We start from the raw sequence: 23304 nt of genomic DNA on the forward strand, positions 1-23304 counted from the left end.
CATAGAAACTTAATAATTACAGTTAATGTATTATTTACATAGCACAGCTCAATGTTGTTAGGGGAAAATATAGGAAGTACGAATACCAACAAATTGATTGGTTGAAGCAGTAATTCATGGGCACAAAAGGAGTACACTGTTTATATGCTGGAATGTGTGACACATCTCAGAAATATATCCCAGTATAGTCATCTTCATTTCAAGTAAACACAAACCATTTCCGCGTGTCTCCTGTCGTGGATTGGTGACCAACCGTCCTTAACAGTATATGTGGATTTCAATTGTTCTATGGAAATCAGTAGATGGGTATCGTCGTCATTTGTATTTTATTTTATTGAATAATTTCAAAAGAATAACTATCACCTTCAATTCATTATTCTTGTGTATTGTCCCCAATAGCTACCTCTATTTTTTTTCAGTTGATTGTGGACTGGCTACGAAATGTGGTCATAATTGAGTACGAGTGGTGTGGACTGGAATCACAACAATGCAGCCCAAACAAATAGAAGGAGAATTATGTGCATGGTAGCTGCTCAAATGCAGCCCTACTCGGTAAATCAGTAAATTGACCCATAACCTGCGCAGTATCCCGAATATTCCAACAGAAGACATAAATGGTTCATCCATATTCAAACTCACTCGCATCATTTTTATGCCATCAATTATTTTCTAAATTTATTTTATATTTACTGTTAAGAGATGTGGTCGTTGTTGAGTACGAGTACGACGTGGGCCATTATCATTGCTCTGATTAAAGCTAGGCTGGAATCAGAACAATGCAGTGCAAACTAAGAGAAGAAAAAATTAAATAAGTGCAAAGACGCTGCTCAAATGTAACTCGACCCCGAATATTCCGCACTCACTAGCTTATTGTGATATGTCAGCAATTATTTTTTGACCCATTTCGAATTCACTGATCTTATAGACGGTATTTATGCAAATACAGTGATTACAGGCAATATATCAAGAAGACTTCTTTGTGCATGCTATGATGCTACAAGTGTCTCGGGAATTGAATTTTAGAGCACGTCATTTTTGGTATTGCCGCAAACTGTTTATTCCCGAATCGATATTGTTTGCTGTTGTTTTAATATTATCATTTCCACATGAATATATCCCCGTTTTGTAAACAGCTCTCGCATATAAACTATAAATACGTTTCATTGAAATTGAAACGATAACCTATGATTGGTGGTTCTAACGTGAATGTTCATTGGTACCATTCTATTCCGCGAAACGCTTTTATGTCCAATGAAAGCCGGGTAGCACGCGGTGACGTCAGATTCACAGTCATCGTGATTGAACTGGAAAATCGGCTGGATAACAGTCGTCTGCAGTTTACAACAAATTACTTATATACATGAACCGTAAAATGTGGACCCTGGGTTTATGGAAATGACAGTATTTGTTTAAAAGGTATTTCAATGACACTTTTTACAATTTATTTCCACTCTCCAAGTTTTTCTAAATGTTCTTTTTGAGCTTGATATATTTCTTGAAGTTTTTCGTAAATTTTCACATCATAGTACAATGCGCGCTGTATCTCTTTATCTTCCATCAGCTCCTTCTTCCGGGCTGCCATCAAATCGCTTCTCATCCTCCCCTGCAACCACGTCGAATACTCAGTTTTCATCGCCAAGTGGCCCGAACATTCCTTGTGAAACGGCAGACCATAAGTGTGTTCGAGTAACCTCAAAAATTCGTCGAAATGTTCCGTGACTCCGACTACGCTGAACCATGTTTCCAAATTCGCTAGAATGTACTCTAAAATTATTTTCTGGTCAGCCTCATCCATGCTTTCTAATAACACCTTGTGTTTGTACCAACACGGCGGCTTATTGGCGTCCCGACCTTTGTAGTTCACGCGATCCATTCTTGGTCTGATCAGTTCTCTGTAAGCCTCCGGTGAGCAAATATCTATGGTGTTAAATTGCAGCTGCCGGAAGAAATAACTTCCCTGGTGTAAAGCCCACTCTTTAATACTCAAGAACCTAGCGTCCGTGGCGCAACACAGCGGGTCGTCAAGCTGGTATTTACAGAACTGATAGGACGATACGATTCTGTCGTAAGGATCCCTCATCAAGGTGAAGTATGAACAAGGGCGATCATCCAAAACATCGCACAGACCGAACGTATTTTCACTCACAAAGAACTTGGGCATTTTAGGGTGGTTCGATTTGGCCATCGTTTCTACCCTCCCTATCATGTCGGATATAGTCCTTTTTGGCCTGATGTCATCATATATTCCGACATAAGAAGGAAACGACATTCTGGTAGTAATCTTATCAATACATTCTTTAATGCTGGTCCCTCCCGACTTCTGATTATGCACGAACACTATCGTAAAATTACTATCGTCCGAGACGGGCGTCTGCGCAGTCTCCACCCACTCTCGCTTCGTGTAGTGGTTTGGCACAAAGTTTTTTCTGTACAGCCACGGGTACCTGTCGATCAATGTTTTCATTTCTTTGCCGTGTACTTCTTGCATTTGTTCCAATATGTATTGTTTTCCACGGAAGGAGGTCGCTAGTTCGTTACGTACAAACTCGTTGGAGTAAGAGGATGGATTTCTGTGAAGTAATAACAGAAAAATGTTGAGTTTGATATCGTAAATACAGAAATGTAGACAATAATATACTTTTATGTATCTTCACATTTATAGGATTTTTCGGACGCTTTTTCTGTTTTATGAATGACAGATGGAATTCTAGCTGTGTCAAAGGTCAACGTATGCGTGAGCACCGCGTGAACCTTTCAAATCACTGACACGTGTGAACCAATTGCGGTGAAAACAACTGAAATAGAAAAGCCTTAGATGAATTACATGATATGGCATGCATTGTACATGGAATTATAATTTCTGACGGTGGTTAAAAGATGTATCACAGCATGGAGAAGGGCGTTAAAAATAACGCCTTTCTAGGTGCTTAGAGATAGGCAACGTAAATACATGAACAAGCGTCTCAAAAAAATTATACATATGCAGATACAAAAAACGCAAATCAGGACTCTTGGGATACTCCGAATATAGCAGAAAACCACTGAGATGTAAATGTATTTCATAATGTACGTTGAAGTTCAAAACAAATATAATGATAGTTTTCATTTCCCTAAGTTTACGTGATGTTACATCCATTGGTACAACACTTTGCAAATGCACGTAATCTACTGAATTGTTATGGGATGGGGTAAGAGTTCTCTAGGACCCCCTCCCCTGTAACTCTACTTAGTAATCCTAACCCTGCCCCTCTTCGGGACATGTATAGTTATTTTGAGAGACATATTAAATTATTGTGGGATGGAATCAACCCGTGGAGTCTCATAGATTAGGATGGAGACTTTAAAGGGTAATGGTCGTCGCGGAACGCGTTTTCGAATTTCGTGTAAACAAACAATGAATTTCACACGCTTTGTATACGTCGCTATAGGTCCAATATCGGAACGAGGCGGCGCGACGACCACCACCCTTTAAGGAAGTCATTCCGTTATAATTCGGAGGGAAGTACATTTTACATACGGTGAATACGGTGTAATTTCCTGTGACTAGATAAAATGACATACGAGTATTGATTTAATAGATTTGTTGAAAAATCAGAACTGCATAGTGTGATGTTGTATGATGTGTATGATGCACAGTACTAATGGCGTTAGTCATAGCATTAGCATTCATAATGGGGGTGTTTGTATCAGCCGACTGACCGCCCAAATTAAACAACAATAACAATCCGATGTTTTTTTCCTGTTCTTACCTCCAAACAAAGTTAAACAGAGCGAAGAATCCAATCGAGCACCAGAGAACGAGCAAGGTCCCTAAAAACATACACCATGTCGATCGTTTATAGCGAATATGTGCCATGGCGTTCCCCAACTAGTTTGATGTCATCATCAGCAAACGTCGCACGAACCAGTCCCCGCTGTCACAAGCTGTGGGATTATGCAAATTAGCTGGACATTGAGTACGCGCAATCTAAATAATAATTTGCAGGCAACATATGTTGCCGATTTGGCATAGAAAGGAGATTGCCATTCAACGTTGTTCGCAAGATTTCGGTAAATGTAACAAATAGCACACAGCACTATGTATGACTATTTTAACGTTTTGAAAAAATCTTGAGCTATTTATTGACCATTTGCGTTTTCATGAGATTACACACAAATACGACATGTTTGTAACACGAATATAATTCCCTTTAAAAGTCTATCTTAAATAATAATATAATATAAAGAAAGTCAAGTTAATTAAAGGTTTGCCACCCCTATAGAAAATAATGGCTGATCCCAGTCGACGACGATGGCGACAGCTGACGGGGTTATGTGACTGACGCAATATGCTTTTAATGTCATCGAGCGAGTCTCGGCAGACAAAATCAATCTCCTATCACGTCATATAATTAATTTAAAAGTACTATTCAGTCCTATGCCTACATTTTATTTTAATATTTCTATATGATCGCCAATTAATCAGACATATTCTATATGTATACTATTAAAAATCAAAATGATGAATTCAATGTAATCTGACTTCTCAGTGGTTGACACGTGGTATGTGTCAGTCCAAATATATATACTGCTACTATACTTGAGGGGCGTGGCATCTAAGGCTTGCGAGAATAAAAAACAAAAACATGTTATTAGATATTCATATATAGTACGTGATTCCCATGCCATTAAAATATTGATTTTATATTGATGATTTTTTTTATATTAAATCAATTAAAATATTGCGATAAAAACAATTACCTGTATTATGTATACCTTTTCGGTAACATTACCATATTAATTACCGTTTCTAAATATTATCGAAATAAATTGGTCGACATCGAGTAAGGAAGTACATCCAAGTCTCAATGATCCGTTCCTATGATTGAGGTATTGGTGTTTTGGTGGATTTTAAATTGTTCTTTGCCAAACGTAAATCACGTGACATTATGCATTAATAATAATAATAACGTAATCATCAAAAAAAATAGCCAAATTAAATATTAATATGCGTCCAGTACATGCGTTAAGTAAGACCTTGGTAGTTATTAACTGAAAGGAGTACAGCAATGAATTCTGGTGCTATTCACAGATAATTAACAATCTATATTAGTCCCATACTTTTTATTTCGCTAATCTTACCGACACTGCTATGAGCTGAGCTTCAATGAAAATGTATCTTAACATAAAAAATAATGGAGAAGAATTCAGCTCGCCACAGAAGCTCTGCGTAATTTGTTCAGTTATTGTTGCTTCACTTCCTGATTGCTAAGCTACGCAGTTGAAAATTTACGCTGCGTTTTAAATGTAACAGGTGATTGTGTGTGTTTTTTATATTGTAACCGAACAACGGAAGCGTTCGTTTCCTCTCTATTTCCAAAGTCTACTGATATCATCAGTGTGTACGTACATGCATGGAGTGATGGTGTGCGTTACACTGACGTCATTTTAAAAATATTTATGTGACAGGCGACATTTATGAGTATTGATGTTATTGCTTCCGACTAGTTTATCGCTAGTAATAGCTGTATACACAGTGCATTTTGGCACATAAACCAGATCTTTGTTAGGGACTACATGACCAATTGCATTTTAGGTGGTTTGCTAGCATTCAACTTATTATCATATTTGTGTTGTTTTACAGTAATGTCATAATTTATAATTTTGAATGAAAATATAATCAGGGATAATGACATTAAATAAATAAATCTCAAGGCACACTCCGTGTGAATATGAAAGCAATATGGCAAAACGTCGAAGACGTTGATGGACGACAACGACCAACGTCAACGGTTATTATGTCCAACACCCAGGCAATATAGCGAAGGTATCAATCAGGCCATAATCACGAATATGCCACTTTCATGACCTCTAAAAGGTCACACATCCTGGTACTTTTAAAAATGAATTTAGTTTCAAGTCGTATTCAAGATGTAGTAAATATCGGTAAAATAATCGCATATATTTTATTATCACTTGCGTGCCAGCTGACTGTGGCCATGCGTGTCACTGCGGACTTGAACGTGAATTTCAATGATAATGGGCGTTTAATTATTTATTCGTTTATTTCATATAATAAGCTATGTCTCTATCAGGGGGGAAATCTTCTCCCCGGGGTTCTCCACTCTGTCGGGGGGAATCTCGTCTCGTCTCTCTATCTCGTCCCCTTGAGGTACGGGATCGGGAAAGTCACTTTAACTTTACAGTCAAATAAGGCACACACAACGAAATACGTTTCAGCTCTCGTCTTAGTCGGTCAATCGAGCACTCTATCAGACACAGCGCCCTGGGGAAAAAATCCCCAAGACTCTCGCAAGGCTGACCCAAGACTCGCCCAAGACTGGACTGCCTCAAGGCTCGCCCCTGGACTCTCTCGGACTGCGTCTCTCTCTACTCTCAGACTGCGTCTATCGTAGAGTACTCTTTAAGACCAACTCAAACTCTCTTTATTCATTTTCAAAACTCTGACCAATTACAATGCAGTAAAAAGACTCTAGGGCGTAACCTTCAATCATAAAGCCAATCACACTAAGTACTGAATACGTCATATCTTTTGATTAATCGTTCACTACATTAATAACTACGGATGTCAGAATAGCGACGGTATCTTGTAATTAGTTCTAAACCACTGAGCCAAGTTCCGTCCAAAACTTCAAATAGGCCTACACGATGACAGACATAACACAGCAATTCGCTAATAATCAGTTAATTAAGTCGGTTAACAGATACGCGAAAACAAATTCATGACACATCCCTTCACCCAAACTGAGATATGCCTCTTGGCATAACACGTTCATAAATCAAAGATACCGTCAGCCACTCATCGTCATATGGGTTAAATACAATACTAATAATAAAAGGTATAAATCAAAAAGAGTAAAACACACTAATTAAGTACAATGATTATAAAGTCTAAATACAATGGTTATAAAGTTTCAAATATCAACGGTTATAAATCAAAAACAAGGGAAAGGCTACCAATCGACTCACTTTTCTCAAAACGGTTCGCTGAGATAACCCGTCGCTTCACTTTATCCGTTACTAAGGTTACAAACTCTATATCAAAAGGTCAAAAAAACTAAGGCGTGGCGGTGTAACCAAGCGATCAGCCAATCGCTGCAGTCGACAGCACGATCACGTGATTACCGGGGATGCGTCTCTCGGTTAAAGCATTGCAAAGCGGTAACTAATAAACAATGAATAAACAAGCTATTAATCAAACTCCTGTCACATACGCTTATAAACTTCAACTGAACTCACAATTCGTTAATCTAAGCACAAGTCATACGGCGTGGAAACAGAATGCAAAGACAAATTCGCTTTCATAACACATTACTCCTCTGGCAAAAAGACGGAAAAGCAAAACGATAGAAACTACTGAATTACATATAATCCTGTCAATCATGAACAAAAGCTTGCGATATCAAACAATACGTATATAAGCGCACCAAACTCTCATCTCAAAAAGACATTAAAAAACGTTACAAAGGTGCTATCAACTCAAAAAGCGTCAGAAGTATTCCGGAAACAACACATAAACAACAACAACTCTTGAAACGTCGATATCTCTGTACATCGACAAATCTCAAAACTCTTAAAAACTCATTGGGGCATTACTTTCCCCCTCATAATCCGTACTCATAAACTCATTAAAACACCATAAAACATCACAAAACTCAAAACACTGTGTTGCAAATACTCGTCCACTGAAGCGCGCTTAAATCGTTATAAAGGACCTCGAACGTCACTAAATATCACTTCAAAACAAAAATCTGGGCGCTTACATAACATACAATTCGACATCACTAAAAGAAACGGTAAAAACGATAGGAAAAGCAAGCAATACATTACATTACTGAGCAATAGGGTTAGGATTCTGGAAAAGAGTTCAACCTCCTTGAGTTACACAGTGTCAGTTACAGTGTCCAGCGAGCATTTCTCTAAGCAATACACAGATAGCTAAAGTTCTAATCAAAGTCTATAAGCGTCTCCTCTTGTCATCGCGTTAGTCCGGGTCGTTCTTTATCTTCTTCCTGTCTTTAATGTCGCTCAATTCTTAATTATACAGTCCTATCCGGTACTCATCCTTCATAAGGGGTTCAGAGGTCTTCATCTCTTCAGCGTCGTTCATCGGTGCCATACTGTTAACGATGTTAGTCGTCAAGCGCGGTTTCGTCTCTGCCATCGAGCCAGTTAGTTCGGTTCGCAAGAAAGACACATCTTCGCCATTTCACTTCTCTTCACAGGATGTCAATGTGTGTTAAACACCTGCCCGGATTCTCCACCACGTGTCAGGGGATAAATCTCTTTCTCTCGGGTTCTCCACACTTTCAGGGGGGAAACTCGTCTCGTCTCTCTATCTCGTCCCCTTGAGGTACGGGATCGGGAAAGTCACTTTAACTTTACAGTCAAATAAGACACACACAACGAAATACGTTTCAACTCTCGTCTTAGTCGATCTTTTGGAGCACTCTATAAGACACAGCGCCCTGGGGAAAAGTCTCCAAGACTCCCTTAGACTGAACCAAGACTCGCCCAAGACTGGACTGCTTCAAGGCTCGCCCCTGGACTCTCTCGGACTCTCAGACTGGACTCGACTGCCCAAGGCTGCGTCTGTCGTGGAGTATTCGCCAAGACCAACTCAAACTCTCTTTTTTCATTTTCAAAACTCTAACCAATTACAAAGCAGTAAAAAGACTCTAGGGCGTAACCTTCAATCATAAAGCCAATCACACTAAGCACTGAATACGTCATATCTTTTGATTAATCGTTCACTACATTAATAACTACGGATGTCAGAATAGCGACGGTATCTTGTAATTAGTTCCAAACCACTGAGCCAAGTTCCGTCCAAAACTTCAAATAGACCTAAACGATGACAGACATAACACAGCAATTCAGCTAATAATCAGCTAATTAAGTCAGTTAACAGATACGCGAAAACAAATTCATGACACATCCCTTCACCCAAACTGAGATATGCCTCTTGGCATTGCACGTTCATAAATCAAAGATACCGTCATCTACTCATCGCTACGGGTTAAATACAATACTAATAATAAAAGGTATAAATCAAAAAGAGAAAAACACACTAATTAAGTACTATGATTATAAAGTCTAAATACAATGGTTATAAAGTTTCAAATATCAACGGTTATAAATCAAAAAAAAGGGAAAGGCTACCAATCGACTCACTTTTCTCAAACAGTTCGCTGAGGTAACCCGTCGCTTCACTTTCTCCGTTACTAAGGTTACAAACTCTATATCAAAAGGTCAAAAAACTAAGGCGTGGCGGTGTAACCAAGCGATCAGCCAATCGCTGCAGTCGACAGCATGATCACGTGATTACCAGGGATGCGTCTCTCGGTTAAAGCATTGCAAAGCGGTAAGTAATAAACAATGAATAAAAAGCTATTAATCAAACTCCTGTCATATACGCTTATAAACTTCAACTGAACTCACAAGTCGTTAATCTAAACAAAAGTCATACGGCGTGGAAACAGAATGCAAAGACAAATTCGCTTTCATAATACATTACTCCTCTGGCAAAAAGACGGAAAAGCAAAACGATAGAAACTACTGAATTACATATAAACCTGTCAATCGTGAACAAAAGCTTGCGTTATCAAACAATACATATATAAGCGCACCAAACTCCCACCTCAAAAAGACATTAAAAAACGTTACAAAGGTGATATCAACTCAAAAAAGCGTCAGAAGTATTCCGGAAACAACACATAAACAAAAACAACTCTTGAAACGTCGATATCTCTGTACTCGACAAATCTCAAAACTCTTAAAAAAAACACGTGGGGGCATCACTCCTCCCATCATATTCCGTACTCATAAACTCATAAAAACTCCATGAAACTTCACAAAACTCAAAACACTGTGTTGCAAATACTTGTCCACTGAGGCGCGCTTAAATCGTTATAAAGGACCTCGAACGTCACTAAATATCATTTCAAAACAAAATCTGGGCGCTTACATAACATACAATTCGACATCACTAAAAGAAACGGTAAAAACGATAGGAAAAGCAAGCAATACATTACATTACTGAGCAATAGGGTTAGGAATGTGGAAAAGAGTTCAACGTCCTTGAGTTATACAGTGTCAGTTACAGTGTCCAACCAGCGGTTCTCTAAGCAAATAGCTAAAGTCAAAGTCTATAAGCGTCTCTTCTTTTGTCGCGTTAGTCCGGGTCGTTCTTTCATCTTCTTGTCTTTAATGTCGCTCAATTCTTAATTATACAGTCCTATCCGGTACTGGTCCTTCCGAAGGGGTTCTGAAATCTTCATCTCTTCAGCGTTGTACATCGGTGTCGTTCGGGTAAAGTCGTTAGTCGTCAAACGCAGTTTCCGAGTCGTCTCTGCCATCGCTGCTAGTTAGTTCGGTTCACAAGAAAGACACATCTTCGCCATTTCACTTTTCTTCACAGGATGTCAATGTGCGTAAGACGCAATGCCCAGGGTTCTCACACCACGTGTCATGGGGTAAATCTTCTCTCTCGGGGTTCTCCACACTTGCCAGGGAGGGAACTCGTCTCGTCTCTCTATCTCGTCCCCTTGAGGTACGGGATCGGGAAAGTCACTTTAACTTTACAGTCAAATAAGGCACACACAACGAAATACGTTTCAGCTCTCGTCTTAGTCGGTCAATCGAGCACTCTATCAGACACAGCGCCCTGGGGAAAAAATCCCCAAGACTCTCGCAAGGCTGACCCAAGACTCGCCCAAGACTGGACTGCCTCAAGGCTCGCCCCTGGACTCTCTCGGACTGCGTCTCTCTCTACTCTCAGACTGCGTCTATCGTAGAGTACTCTTTAAGACCAACTCAAACTCTCTTTATTCATTTTCAAAACTCTGACCAATTACAATGCAGTAAAAAGACTCTAGGGCGTAACCTTCAATCATAAAGCCAATCACACTAAGTACTGAATACGTCATATCTTTTGATTAATCGTTCACTACATTAATAACTACGGATGTCAGAATAGCGACGGTATCTTGTAATTAGTTCTAAACCACTGAGCCAAGTTCCGTCCAAAACTTCAAATAGGCCTACACGATGACAGACATAACACAGCAATTCGCTAATAATCAGTTAATTAAGTCGGTTAACAGATACGCGAAAACAAATTCATGACATCTCTTTGTAAATACTTTTTGAATATACGTCACAGCTCGAATTCGTTGATGGTTCCAATCTAGTAATTGTATTTAAAGAATCAAAACCATTATATATATCATTTGTTTGGAAATAATACTTGTGGAGTTTAGAGAGAGAAGAGAAAATTGCATATAAATAAAAATTCCCAATGGCCAAGTTAGAAATCAATCAGTTTTAATTTATAAAGGAAGAATACTCACTCTAAACTGAGCCAATAAAGACCTTTTTTGACCTTGATCAATTTTAATTCAGATATTATTTTTAGTAGGCATAAAATAAGATAGATGTTCTTAACTTACTAGTAGCGTTTTCTTTGGCTCGTTCAGGTACTGTACCGGGTATCGGATTGAATTTATCCATAATTCCCGAGGAATTATACCAATCATGCACAAACAACACGTGCACCGTGACACATCTGTAAAATGCGCGGGCAGCAATTTGTATTTGAATAGCAGATATAGTTATTATTGTATTTCGCTCATTTTGTATCATTTAGATTGAAAAAAAAGCTGCTGCATAACATCCGGGTATAGCAACATGACGTCACGTTCCCCATGCTTTTTTTTCACTGACACTAAACTACTAATACATTGGGGTAATGTACGTTATCATCATTATGTGAATACAGTGTTGTGCTACCAGAATGATGCCAAATCGTACCCACAAGGATACTAGAAACATTTCAATAACAAGCAAGAAACATGGGTTATCCTTGTCGGCAATGTTAAAGCGCGGTGGTCGTCGCGCAGCGCGTGTTCGAATTTCATGTAAATAAACAATGTATTTTACACGCGTTGTATACGTCGCTATGAGTCCCATATCAGACGCGGCGCGACGACTGCCGCCCTTTGAATATAACCTCCACACACCCTGTCTAACAAATGTATTCAGAGCCCAATGCGATGATATATTCCTAATTTATTTCTAGATTATTCTACGTTCTTAATAGTAGATTGTGGCGTTAAGAAAACAAGGCTTTTATGAATATTCACACATATCTGTTCTGCTAATGCACTAAACCCATTATGCCAGATAATCGTGCAGGGTTTGACTGCTTTAAATATTGTTTCTGAAATAAATAAAATTGACAGTACATAGAAACAAAAAATTTTCAATGTTTTGCTTTATTTAACTGTTTACCGAGGGACTCCATAACTTCCCCAAAATAAACCTTTTTTTGAATATCAAAAATTTCCATAGCTTTCCTGTAGATCATGATATCATAGTACAACGCGCTAAATACTTCCGGGTCATTCTCGATAGACTGTTTCGATTTGGCCATGGCGTCGAATTTCGATAACGTAGACTGTTTCTGCATGCTGTATTTTGTTCGTTGTTCTACTAACCCCGAGCACTGCCAGTAAAATGGAAGTTTGAAAACGGTTTGCAAAAGTCTCAATGTTGTGTCATATTCTTCTGTAATTCCGATCGCAGTAAACCAGTTTTCCAAGTTATCTAACATGTACTGTAAGATAACCTGTTTTTCTTGTTTGGTGATGACGTCATCTAGAAGAAGTTTATGTCGATACCAACATGGCGGATATCGTCTTTTCCGGCCCAGGTACTCGTCCTTATCAATTAATTTGACTACTTGCTGCCGTCTCGTCAAGTCCGAGCAAATTTCTTCTGGATTGAATAATAACTGTCTGAAGAAATAGCTTCCTTGGTGTAAAACCCACTCTTTCAAAGAAAGCTGCCTGGCATCGCTCGCGGCACAGTGCGGGTCGACGCGAGCTTTTTTACAGTACTCGTACGAAGAGATGACTCGTTCATAGGGGTCCCTAAGTACGGTGAAATAGGAACAACGTGGTTCGTCTATTGTATCGCACAGACCGAAAGCGTATGGTGTGACGTAAAGCCTAGACTTTTCTTCCAGTGTCCTAGCGGTTTCAATTGCCCGGACGACATTATCGTTCCACAAACCGTAATATGGCGCCAACGATCGAACTTCAATTATTTTCTGTAAGCATGTTTTCATAGTGGTGCCACCAGATTTATGATTATGCAAAAACACGATACTGTGATCTTTATAACTCGGCACCGGAGAAGTCTCACCGCGGTGACGGTACATGAAATGGTTTGGAGTAAAACGCTTTCTTTGTATCCATGGAAACCGATCCAGCAAATCTTCGAGCGTAACTTCCATACTTGTTTTGATTGTTGTTGTTTCATTTCGTTCCACTGTAAAGGACGTGGTCGTGACTGTTAAAGTAGACGTTTCCATCATAGTGCTGTTCCAGAAAGGCATCGATGCGAGCTCCACGGCATCATCGCGTTTGATTTCACGTATGTCATTGTCTCTGATTGGGAGCACAAACATAAAAACAAATACATTAGTAACATTCTTATGACTAACATACGAAGTGTGCCCCATTCCATTATTTTTTGAAGGTTGAACAAAATTAGTTTTTCAAGTTCTTTGTATATTTTATTTCATATAATTCCAAGCCAAATGTACGAAATAAGAAAACAAGGATAATACATGCTGTAATATAGTTATTGCCCATGCACCAGACACATAGCTGACAAACAAAAAACAATCTCTCGCAGTATAAGTGTTGTTTATATGTGTAAATATTGCACCTCATAACATAATATTTCACGTGACGTCACCATTTTAGCTACACGTAACTCGCCATAAACGTGTGATTGCTAATAGGTGAGTGACATAATTTACTTAGGTGTATAGGAATAAATATTATTCCAATTTGAAAATAGGAATGGATATTCTTCTAATTTGAAATTAGGAATGGATATTCTTCCAATCTGAAAATAAAAAATGGATATTCCTACAATCTGAAAATAGAAATATGTTGATACCAGCTTTCAGTTCTCACATTGTACCGAGTATATACAACCGTAGAACCAGAGCTTAGAGGAGTCATCGAATCAATGTGAAATGAAACAAATATACAGAAGTCTGCGGGTGTAAAATGTAACCAAAAATGACGAATACACTCGACCAGCTAATACTCCACGAACATTGACATTGTTATGTGAATGCGAAATCTACATTTGTATATGTGGTATATTATTTTGTGTCTTTAATATCTGCATAGTGCATTATGTGTGTCAATGCATGTATGGGTCTTTCTATTGTACCTTAACATATATCGGAGTCGGTACCTGGGCTTACTATGTGAATGGAGCGAATAATTCTTACCTGAAACATTGTATTATTAAACTGTATGTTCCGATTATGGATATGAAGACAGTAATCGCCAACATAGAACTAGGCTCTGTCTTAATTCGTCGCTTAACCACCATTGTGTCCGAGGCCGCCATGAGTGAAAATTAAAAAAAAAAAACGACGACAAAATAACAAAAAATATCACTACCGGGTGATAAATATACAAAACACAGTTTCTTGATCTGTGAATACTCGCGTTTCTCGATGAGCTTGGGTGGTCAGGCAACGTAGGTTGTCAAGGTGTCAATTTGTTACCGTAACTCTGGGATGTGGTAGACGTGGAGTCAGCCATTAATATGCCCGCTAATTTCGTCTTTGACATTCGCTCTAAAACTAAAAACGTTGTTATTTTGTTACCCCGGGCACGTGATTCCGCTTGAAACCTCATATTCTATTGTTCACCATGTCCATGTCACAGCTGCTGCGAAAAACGATCGGTCAAATGACGCCATAAACACCAGTCTCATTGATCAATGTATGCGTCATGCTCGGAAGTCAGATATAGAGAATATTTAAAAAAAGAAGTATCATATCTTTCATGAATTATTGGAGACGAGTCTAACCAAGGCGGTAACCGAGCAGTACTGATTCAATTTAAGAACATATTATATCATAAGCGGTCTATATGTCCAGACCACGGAATAGATCCATAGCAACGGTTGGGGTTGCTGTCATTGGATGGCACCAAAACACACCGAGGTCAGAGTTCACGGCATGCAAATCGCCACCTGTTGCACCAAATCCTACAGTAATCATATATATATATATACATTCACCCGTTACCAACCGGTTTGCGTTTTATTGGATTCACATCGAGGTGATGACACAGTGATGAAGAATCTATTGGCGTTTCGGACATATGGAATGCTCCGAATAATAAGATCGATAACCTTCGTGATATTTTCACTGATTTTATTCTATACACTACATACCGTGGTTTCAAATGACAGAGCTGATGAACGGTGGGTAATATATAAACTAAAAAGATAATTTGCTTGAAGTCACACTATGGCCATATTACTATAGGTGATGCGTTCTTTTAAATTCGCGTCATTACACTATTTTTGGCGTATCAACCTGATAGACGGTTTCTGTACTTTTTCCAACTTTCTTATGCGCGATAATATTTCAATATTGCTAATATACCCTATTCCATAATGCCATTGTGATAAAAAGATAATCTCAAACACAGTAAACTTTGTGGCAAAAAAGCCTTTATATGCACGGCGTCTGTATGTACAATGTCATTCAACGTCGGTTAAAGTTAAAAGTGATATTTGATTCGGTGAATGTGATCTAATACTGTGCATTCAAATTGTTTTGTATTTATGTCTTTTTTTGTTATTTCACTTTGCTCTATATTTACAATAGTCATAGTGATCAATCATGATAATCATGTATTATGCTATATGTGTGGAACATTATTAGTCGCTTAGCAACAGTGAAAGAGCATGTGTTATTGCACTGTGTATCCGTGCATAATTCAGTCACTTTAACTTATCCTAGTCACGATGGACATTAAATGCTGCACCCCATTGTACGGTTTCACGGTTTCATATATGTCAAAACATCACAATCATAACGTTGGGTTTTCGTTCTTCATAAAAAAACGTTTAACAAATGAAAAACTCCAATTTATTGATACAATTTTCGTGTAACTAAATCTCAGTAGAAACTCTCTACGGATTGAAAAAAATCTCAGAAGCAAAAAAAAAAAACACACTTTAGAATTGTTTAATTCACTCAGAACTACGGGTCACTGATTTTTTTTTATAACTGAAGCTTAAAAAATCCTACCTATTTGGTGATATGATATGATACCTTCTTTCCCATGGACCTGTGCGCACTGGTGATTCGCAATAATTACTCGTCATAGTCTTTGAGTAAATGAACTGCGAGTCTTTGCCACTGGGATGGACACCATGCAGGATACAAGTTACCGAGTCAATCGCACGCGAGACGAACAATTGGATACGAGAAACTGAGTAAACCAAAATCCTACATTTTGGATGGGCAAATAGCCTGTCAAAATCGCATGAAAAACGGACGAATCGGAGAGGGGACTGATTATATTTATTCACTTCCCTTCTCTCATGTCCTTCGTGGTCTGATATTTTAGTCATGGAAACTCCAGCTCCAAAATCTCCGCACTAATATCCACAAGTAATCAATTTGTAGGATGACGCGTGTATTCTCATTGGTCGTGTTCGTTAATGTCCCAATGGAATACAAAAATATTTAATATGTCAGAATCTATATTTTATCTTAAGAAACGTGTTAAGTTGCCCGGGGTCAGATATTTACGAGAAAGTGGCAACAGTTTTTTTTTTTTTGTTCGAGGATTTGTCCATAGGTAGATATATATTTTATGAGGGGTGAGGTGGTCCGAGGTGGTACTTCCATATAGTAGAAGTATTAGGGTATGCACCACTGTTTTGAACCCAATTTACGCAACACATATACATTGCTTATTTAGATGGCTTATTCATTACTGTATACCACACACTTTTCATTTCTCAGAATCGATGAAAAAGTCACAACAGCTTTCGATGAAGGCGCACTGGAACACAGGAGAAGACAGGTGTTATCTAGAGTAATTTCCAAACACCCATGGTTCGAACGAACGTCGTACCACCCAAACTACTTCATATATAGAGGGCGCATTGAGGACTATGACACAGCGTCTCACAACAACACCATGGTATTCCTGCATCACCAGAAAGCCGGCGGATCAACTGTTAAAATATGTCTGAAAAAAATCAGGGGAAAGGACAGAAAAAAGGTGCCTAGATGTGTCGGAATCTACGATAAGAACGGGGCGGACCATATTGAGAATGAAATAATCATTGGTAGAGGAGACAAGAAATGTTACGTAGGGGAGAACGCGTTTGGTGTTTGTGATGATTTTCATAACAACAAGTGTTCGTATTTCACCATGCTGCGGGACCCATACGAGCGCGTCATATCCAGCTACGAGTATTGCAGGATGAACGTTGTAGACCCGTTGTGTGAGGGCGCCAATCCTACAACCTCGACACTCAAACAATGGGCATTACTGCAAGGTAGTTACTTTTTCAGACAACTTCTGTATAACCCAACAAAACTCTGCGCAAACTTCTCAGATGACGTTGTCAATTCTCATGGTTCCTATGACGACCAATCTGATGTGGTCTCGTTTCCTTTATCGGCACCGTGTTGGTACCGACAAAAAATTTACCTGGAAGGGGTTCTGGACAGGGCAGAGAAGGAGGCCTTACTCGAATATGTCTTGGGGAATTTAAAGAAGTGGTTTGCGGTGATCGGAGTTACTGAAGATTTTGCTATGTCGTTGAAACTTTTACAAAAAGTGTACGGTCTGCCGTTCTATGATCAATGTAATAGTCTTGTTACATACCAGTCTGACTATAAAGGAAAAGGAGATCGAGATCGAATTATAAAAAAATTGAAAAAACAACTTGAAGCGGACTCCGATGTTTCCCAAGCACTTCATTATGATCTTAAAATTTATCAAAAAGCAATGGAAATATTTATTGAACAGAAAGAAATCTATTCAAAAATGTCCTGATCATCCACCAATTCAGTTATTAGGGTGAGAGGGAAGTTTAATACACAGTGTGTTTTGAAAAAAAAAACACAAATTATTTGGAAGGGCGTTGTGAGGACGACCTTGTCCGCATACTAAATCGTTGAGAAAAAAGCATGGAACGCGAAAGCTCGATGACGTCTCATGAGGGCGCCCTGCCCTCCCACCAAATCGCTTATCAGAACCACGATACGTAAAGTCCCAGAGTTAGGTCTCAAAAAACTTTTGCAGTTAAAGCAGGTTCAGGTTGTGAGGTTGATCTGTGTGCCACGAACAAAAAGTTACCTTTTGACACGACGTACACCATTCAACTGGACTGTAATATTCAAACAGTCTGTGAATGAAATGAAGGTTATAGGGTGCAAATACGACCAGTATTATTCTATTTGACACGGCCGTGGATGTAAAAACCCGAAACGGTACGGGTTAATGTATTATTCTCGTCAAATTTACGTTCACGTGATAAATAATTGAATGTGGTTAATTTCATTTGGTAAGACACGGCATGTGTACAATCCGGATTTAAGAGCGCATTCAGCGAGTAGCATCATAATGGACGTTGAATATATCGTTATGGATATTAAAACTTTAAAACGTACGAGAAGCAAGACAGATTGGTAATTCCTGTGAATTTTATTGTATAGATATTTTATTGCACATTATTCTCATGTTGCATGGATACCTAGTATAATAGTTCACTATAAATTAGATGCGAGTTCTTGCACGGACACTCACAATAGTAAAACGAGTTTTGCGTAACGCTGTAATGATGTCAAAGTAGTACCAAAAGTGAATCAAAATAAAAAAAAAACACCCAGAAAATGTGAGAAAACATGCATACATTTATTCCAACAAAGTACATAATTTGTAACGCTGTACATAAATGATAAAAGTGTACTATTTGTTTTAGTGATGACGTAATCTCCAAAATCTCCTCCCCTAGGTTACCGTGAACATATAGGGATAAATTGCCATCTTAATGCAAATTATTGCAACTTTATTATTCCTGGTATGAAGGGGAAGCTTAGTAAACGGTCTAGAAATTGCAACTTCCAGAGATTTGAAACTTAGAGATGTTGTGCCAATCTAAACTAAGTATTTTTCTGTTTGGAAAATCTCACATATACTTGACTAATTACATATAGTATGCCACATATAAATATAATTTTGATATTGTAAATACTCAATTTGTATAGTGTATATTATACGAGCAATATACACTAAAAGGAGAGGGGAGCTATGGGACCCGTGAGCAATCACAGCCATATCCTATGAATATTCGAACGATGAACTTCTCACAGTCGAGTAACTCACTGACAAAAACTTGATTATGTATTATACACTGACAAATTTATAAATTTATCAGACAAAAATTGAAATGATCAATTTTTGAAAATCAAACTTTGAAACGTTTTCAAATGTCTGGGCAAAGATACGGGTTCTTACGTAGGTAGTTCTTCCTTGTGTTATTTGCTAAAAGTTGAAGTTTGCGTGAAACACATCGCGATTACTGAAATGCCAGCACGAATCTGGTGCACTAACGAATGACAATCGCAGACGTCCTGAACACAATGCGCTCTACAAATCTCCAAGTATTTACATAGACACCAATTTCCTCTCTAGCCTAAATATGACGTCATTTTTCAGTACATACAATTAAAAAGCGACATATCTAAGCTAAGGTAAACGCAAGATCTTCAAGCAATGTGTCGAAGCAAGGCTCCTCAATATAATAGTAGTTATGCTAATTTCTTGTATTTACATATATTCAATATGCATATTTTACAGACAGTCCATGTAGAGTACAACACATTTACACGCTGTGGTCTGCTACGATTAATGATTGTTTTATATCACAAATGATATAATTCTGTTTTATCAATTATGATATGTGTGATTACAAACTACAGCTGTTCGTTCAAATGACAGGTATTGCAACTACAACTCCTGCAAAACTCTGTTTTGTATTGTTCATTTTAAACGATCAGAGAAACTAGTAACATGTAATTTATCGAATAGTTTGAGAGCTAAGAAACTAATCTATGTGAAATGAATTACAGAATATATAATATCAGACGGATTCGCAAACTATGGGTTTCTCCGGACGACATAATATTTCATCGGTCTTTAAAGTACACACTGTTTGCAAAATATATAATTCATATAGGTAAAATACGTTGATTATCGTTTGGGATATAATATGAGGTTATTACGAAGATACCGAGATACAGTACAGCGGGAGTATCGATCGACGCGCTGGTGTAATGTCTGAATTAACAGGTATACATTTGACTATGATCACGAAGGTAGAGTTTAAACTGTGTATAATTACTATATTATGAGTGTTGTTTATTAATTATAATATTAAACTTCTCCGGTAGCATGCTTATGTGTCTCTGTTATTTTCACCGTTTAGCAAAACGTACTGTGTCACAAGTGAAGAGGGAGATACAGTACAGCGGGAGTATCGATCGACGCGCTGGTGTAATGTCTGAATTAACAGGTATACATTTGACTATGATCACGAAGGTAGAGTTTAAACTGTGTATAATTAATATATTATGAGTGTTGTTTATTAATTATAATATTAAACTTCTCCGGTAGCATGCTTATGTGTCTCTGTTATTTTCACCGTTTAGCAAAACGTACTGTGTCACAAGTGAAGAGGGAAATGTATCCTTCAGTGCATGTTTTTTTTCTATTACCTCAAACCTTGCAAATATAAGTGTGCATGGAATCATGGGAAGAAACGGTGTGCATTGCAATGCGGTAACTGCCATAAAGGTGATTGACGGTCATACTTGTTTACAACTCTGGAAGGACAATTGGAATCTACCAGGTGTGCTTGTGATTTACATAACAAAGGATGTTTACGATCTACTGACTTGCCTACGTGACTGCATGCGTGTCATTGTGAGACAGCTGCTGGCAAGACTACATTCTGATTGACTCCTGTAGAAACCCAGGTGGTGTACCTGAATCTGGGCCATTTTCGCTTTAATTATCATTCTGTGAGATTTGCATGAACTGCCCTCCAGAATAACAGCGTTCTCCTGCAAGCAAGACTCCCGTGTTTCTTCGTTGTTGAGTTGCAGAAGCCATTTCTACATCCTGGAACTGTGAGTTATCACCAATGCACACTTCTCTTCGCAATCCTCTACTTTAGTGAATTTATGAATTGTAATATTCTGTGTTTTGTTTCTTGTAATTATTTTGAGAAATATTAAAGCCAGGAGCTTTAACTTTATATTTTGATGTATGTGTATTTAATTTCAAGTACTATTGTCTTGTCTACCCTATTCTGGCAGTGAAAGAACTCCCTGTCCAGTACGAGTTCTGTTGGTGGCCCTCTCAATAGAAATAAGCAGGCCTTACACTGTGGTATTATCTATAAATACAATAATTCACAACACAATATACAAGGTTTTTCTGATTTAACAAATACACACCAGGGGGCGCTAGTCACCAGTCTACATCATTGGAATTGGAGTGCATACATGGAACATCTCACTGGGACCAGGAATCAGAATTCAGGATGCTAGTGCTACAGGTTCGGTTCAGGTCGAGACTGAGGAATAAACCAATTTTAATCCAAGTTATTCCAATTAAAATAGGGACAACAGGTAAATGATATCATAGTTATTCCCAATAATACAAGTATTTCAAAATCAGCGTGTAACTGAATTGGGGCGCACCATTATGCCACGAGGGAACATAGTTTACTTTTATATATTTGAGTGGATTGACTGTAACATTGTAACCGTGTGTGATATAACCACAGACAAAACTGGCAGTCATTCCGAGCGAGGGTGGACATTCTTTACAAATATATTCCATACACCATCTCTCAAACACGACAACCATAATGCTTACCTATGCCACCTGGACACCTTACTAGGAATTAAATAGGGTAAAATCATTATAGTAACCAGAATGCACACAAATGTGTTGTCATTTGAGATAGTACTGAATGCTTCCCGAAATTGAATTAGAATATATTAAATGATATATATTCATTATTTATAATTAACACAGTTATGATCTATAATTGTGCAATGGATTGAAGAAACTGTTACCAATCATTCACTTCTGAAACCAGCCTGTGCCTCAACGATCGCCCCCAGATTATTCAATATTGAAGTGACAATTTGAAAAAAAATATCAAGTACGATTTTTAATCTGTATATCTCGGGATATTTGTGACCATTCCCTGTTTGTAAATCGCGCCCGGAGCGGCTACAGAACGCGGGTCCTGGTGATTTTCTACACAACAGAAGAGTTTTCCTGGTTCAATGCGTCGCGTAGTTTTACTAAATAGTCGAACGTGCTTGGTGTATAATGCAACGAAGATGGAGCCGCAGGATTAGGTATTTCGTTGAAAATGTTTGACTGTTAAAAGCACGTTTATATTTTTTTCGTTGCCGTGGTTCTTCTATTAGTCAATACCGTACTGCTGATGCTCACATAGCATAATGTCACGAAACATTTATCAGATGGATAAGGACTATTTCTGCTCTTCATCAGCAACAATCTCATTGAGGGAGTAAATCTTAGATCGTTTTAGGTAGTGCTGATGTGGGCTTTTTTTTTGGAATATTCTATGTACCACCAATGTTCCCAGGGCTATTAAGTTTTACTAACTACCCAAACGTGTTTAATGTGAAACGCGACAAAAATGAAGCCGTAAGACACATGCGTTCATATAGAATAAACACAGCAGTTACAAGTTTTTATAAGTATGTGTATACATCAAAGATTACGGTAAATCCAAATTTGTGTCTCCACTTTAAAATCAAAAGCCGATGGTTTTCGAAATCGAAAGAAAAAATACACGTCTTCGCGGTAATGTTTTTCTCCACGTACTGTTCTAAATCACGCATGTCCGCGTAACACTGAGACTCACAGACTTTTCACTAATTACGTCACTATTGTGTATAATATGCACCGTGGTCATGTTATAAAATGTGTTTATTAGCGTGTCACAACTTCAAAAATACTAAAGTGTTTATAATCTGTATAATTGGAGAAGTGCATATAATTGCAACGGTTCAAGAGTGCATTCCATAGAACACATCTTGTAAATTGTTTGAAATATTGTCTTAGTCAGAGAAACTTTTAAAAAGTGTTTATTATCACAACGCATTTTAAATGGCGCTTCAACGAGAAACGCATACTGAACAGTTGTTATCGCACCGCTTTGGAAAGTTCTCTTTAGAGAAACATGTTTATGCGTCTAAATCAACTTTTATGAGAAAAGTGACTCATTTCTAGATCAAGTAGTGTATGTTTTTGATCGAAAACAATCGCATAACGAGATAATTATTATAAATTATAATGATGTAGGGTTCTAAAAATACAAATCAGAGTAATACAAAGAATT

The 23304-nt window shown here is 38.1% G+C and overlaps 3 protein-coding genes across 3 annotated transcripts; 1 reads left to right on the top strand and 2 right to left on the bottom strand.

The window, feature by feature from the left end:
* Positions 1 to 1032: 1032 nt before the first annotated feature.
* LOC100374895 (uncharacterized) lies at positions 1033 to 3921 on the bottom strand. Its single transcript, XM_002740217.2, has 2 exons — positions 3750 to 3921; positions 1033 to 2570 (listed from the first exon to the last, which is right to left on the bottom strand). Exons 1-2 carry the CDS (start codon positions 3854 to 3856, stop codon positions 1442 to 1444), a joined length of 1236 nt encoding a protein of 411 aa, XP_002740263.1. The 5' UTR covers positions 3857 to 3921; the 3' UTR covers positions 1033 to 1441.
* Positions 3922 to 12052: 8131 nt separating this feature from the next.
* On the bottom strand, positions 12053 to 14912 carry LOC144363028 (uncharacterized). Its single transcript, XM_078013950.2, has 2 exons — positions 14315 to 14912; positions 12053 to 13451 (listed from the first exon to the last, which is right to left on the bottom strand). Exons 1-2 carry the CDS (start codon positions 14434 to 14436, stop codon positions 12263 to 12265), a joined length of 1311 nt encoding a protein of 436 aa, XP_077870076.2. The 5' UTR covers positions 14437 to 14912; the 3' UTR covers positions 12053 to 12262.
* A 223-nt stretch (positions 14913 to 15135) lies between these two features.
* LOC102804645 (uncharacterized) lies at positions 15136 to 21171 on the top strand. Its single transcript, XM_085496867.1, has 2 exons — positions 15136 to 15303; positions 16862 to 21171. The coding sequence occupies exons 1-2, from the start codon at positions 15173 to 15175 to the stop codon at positions 17904 to 17906; spliced, it is 1176 nt and encodes a 391-aa protein (XP_085352993.1). The 5' UTR covers positions 15136 to 15172; the 3' UTR covers positions 17907 to 21171.
* Positions 21172 to 23304: the final 2133 nt, after the last annotated feature.

Source organism: Saccoglossus kowalevskii, chromosome 3 (genome assembly GCF_978046115.1).
Source record: "Saccoglossus kowalevskii chromosome 3, keSacKowa6.1, whole genome shotgun sequence".
In the NCBI taxonomy this organism is placed as follows: Eukaryota; Metazoa; Hemichordata; class Enteropneusta; family Harrimaniidae; genus Saccoglossus; species Saccoglossus kowalevskii.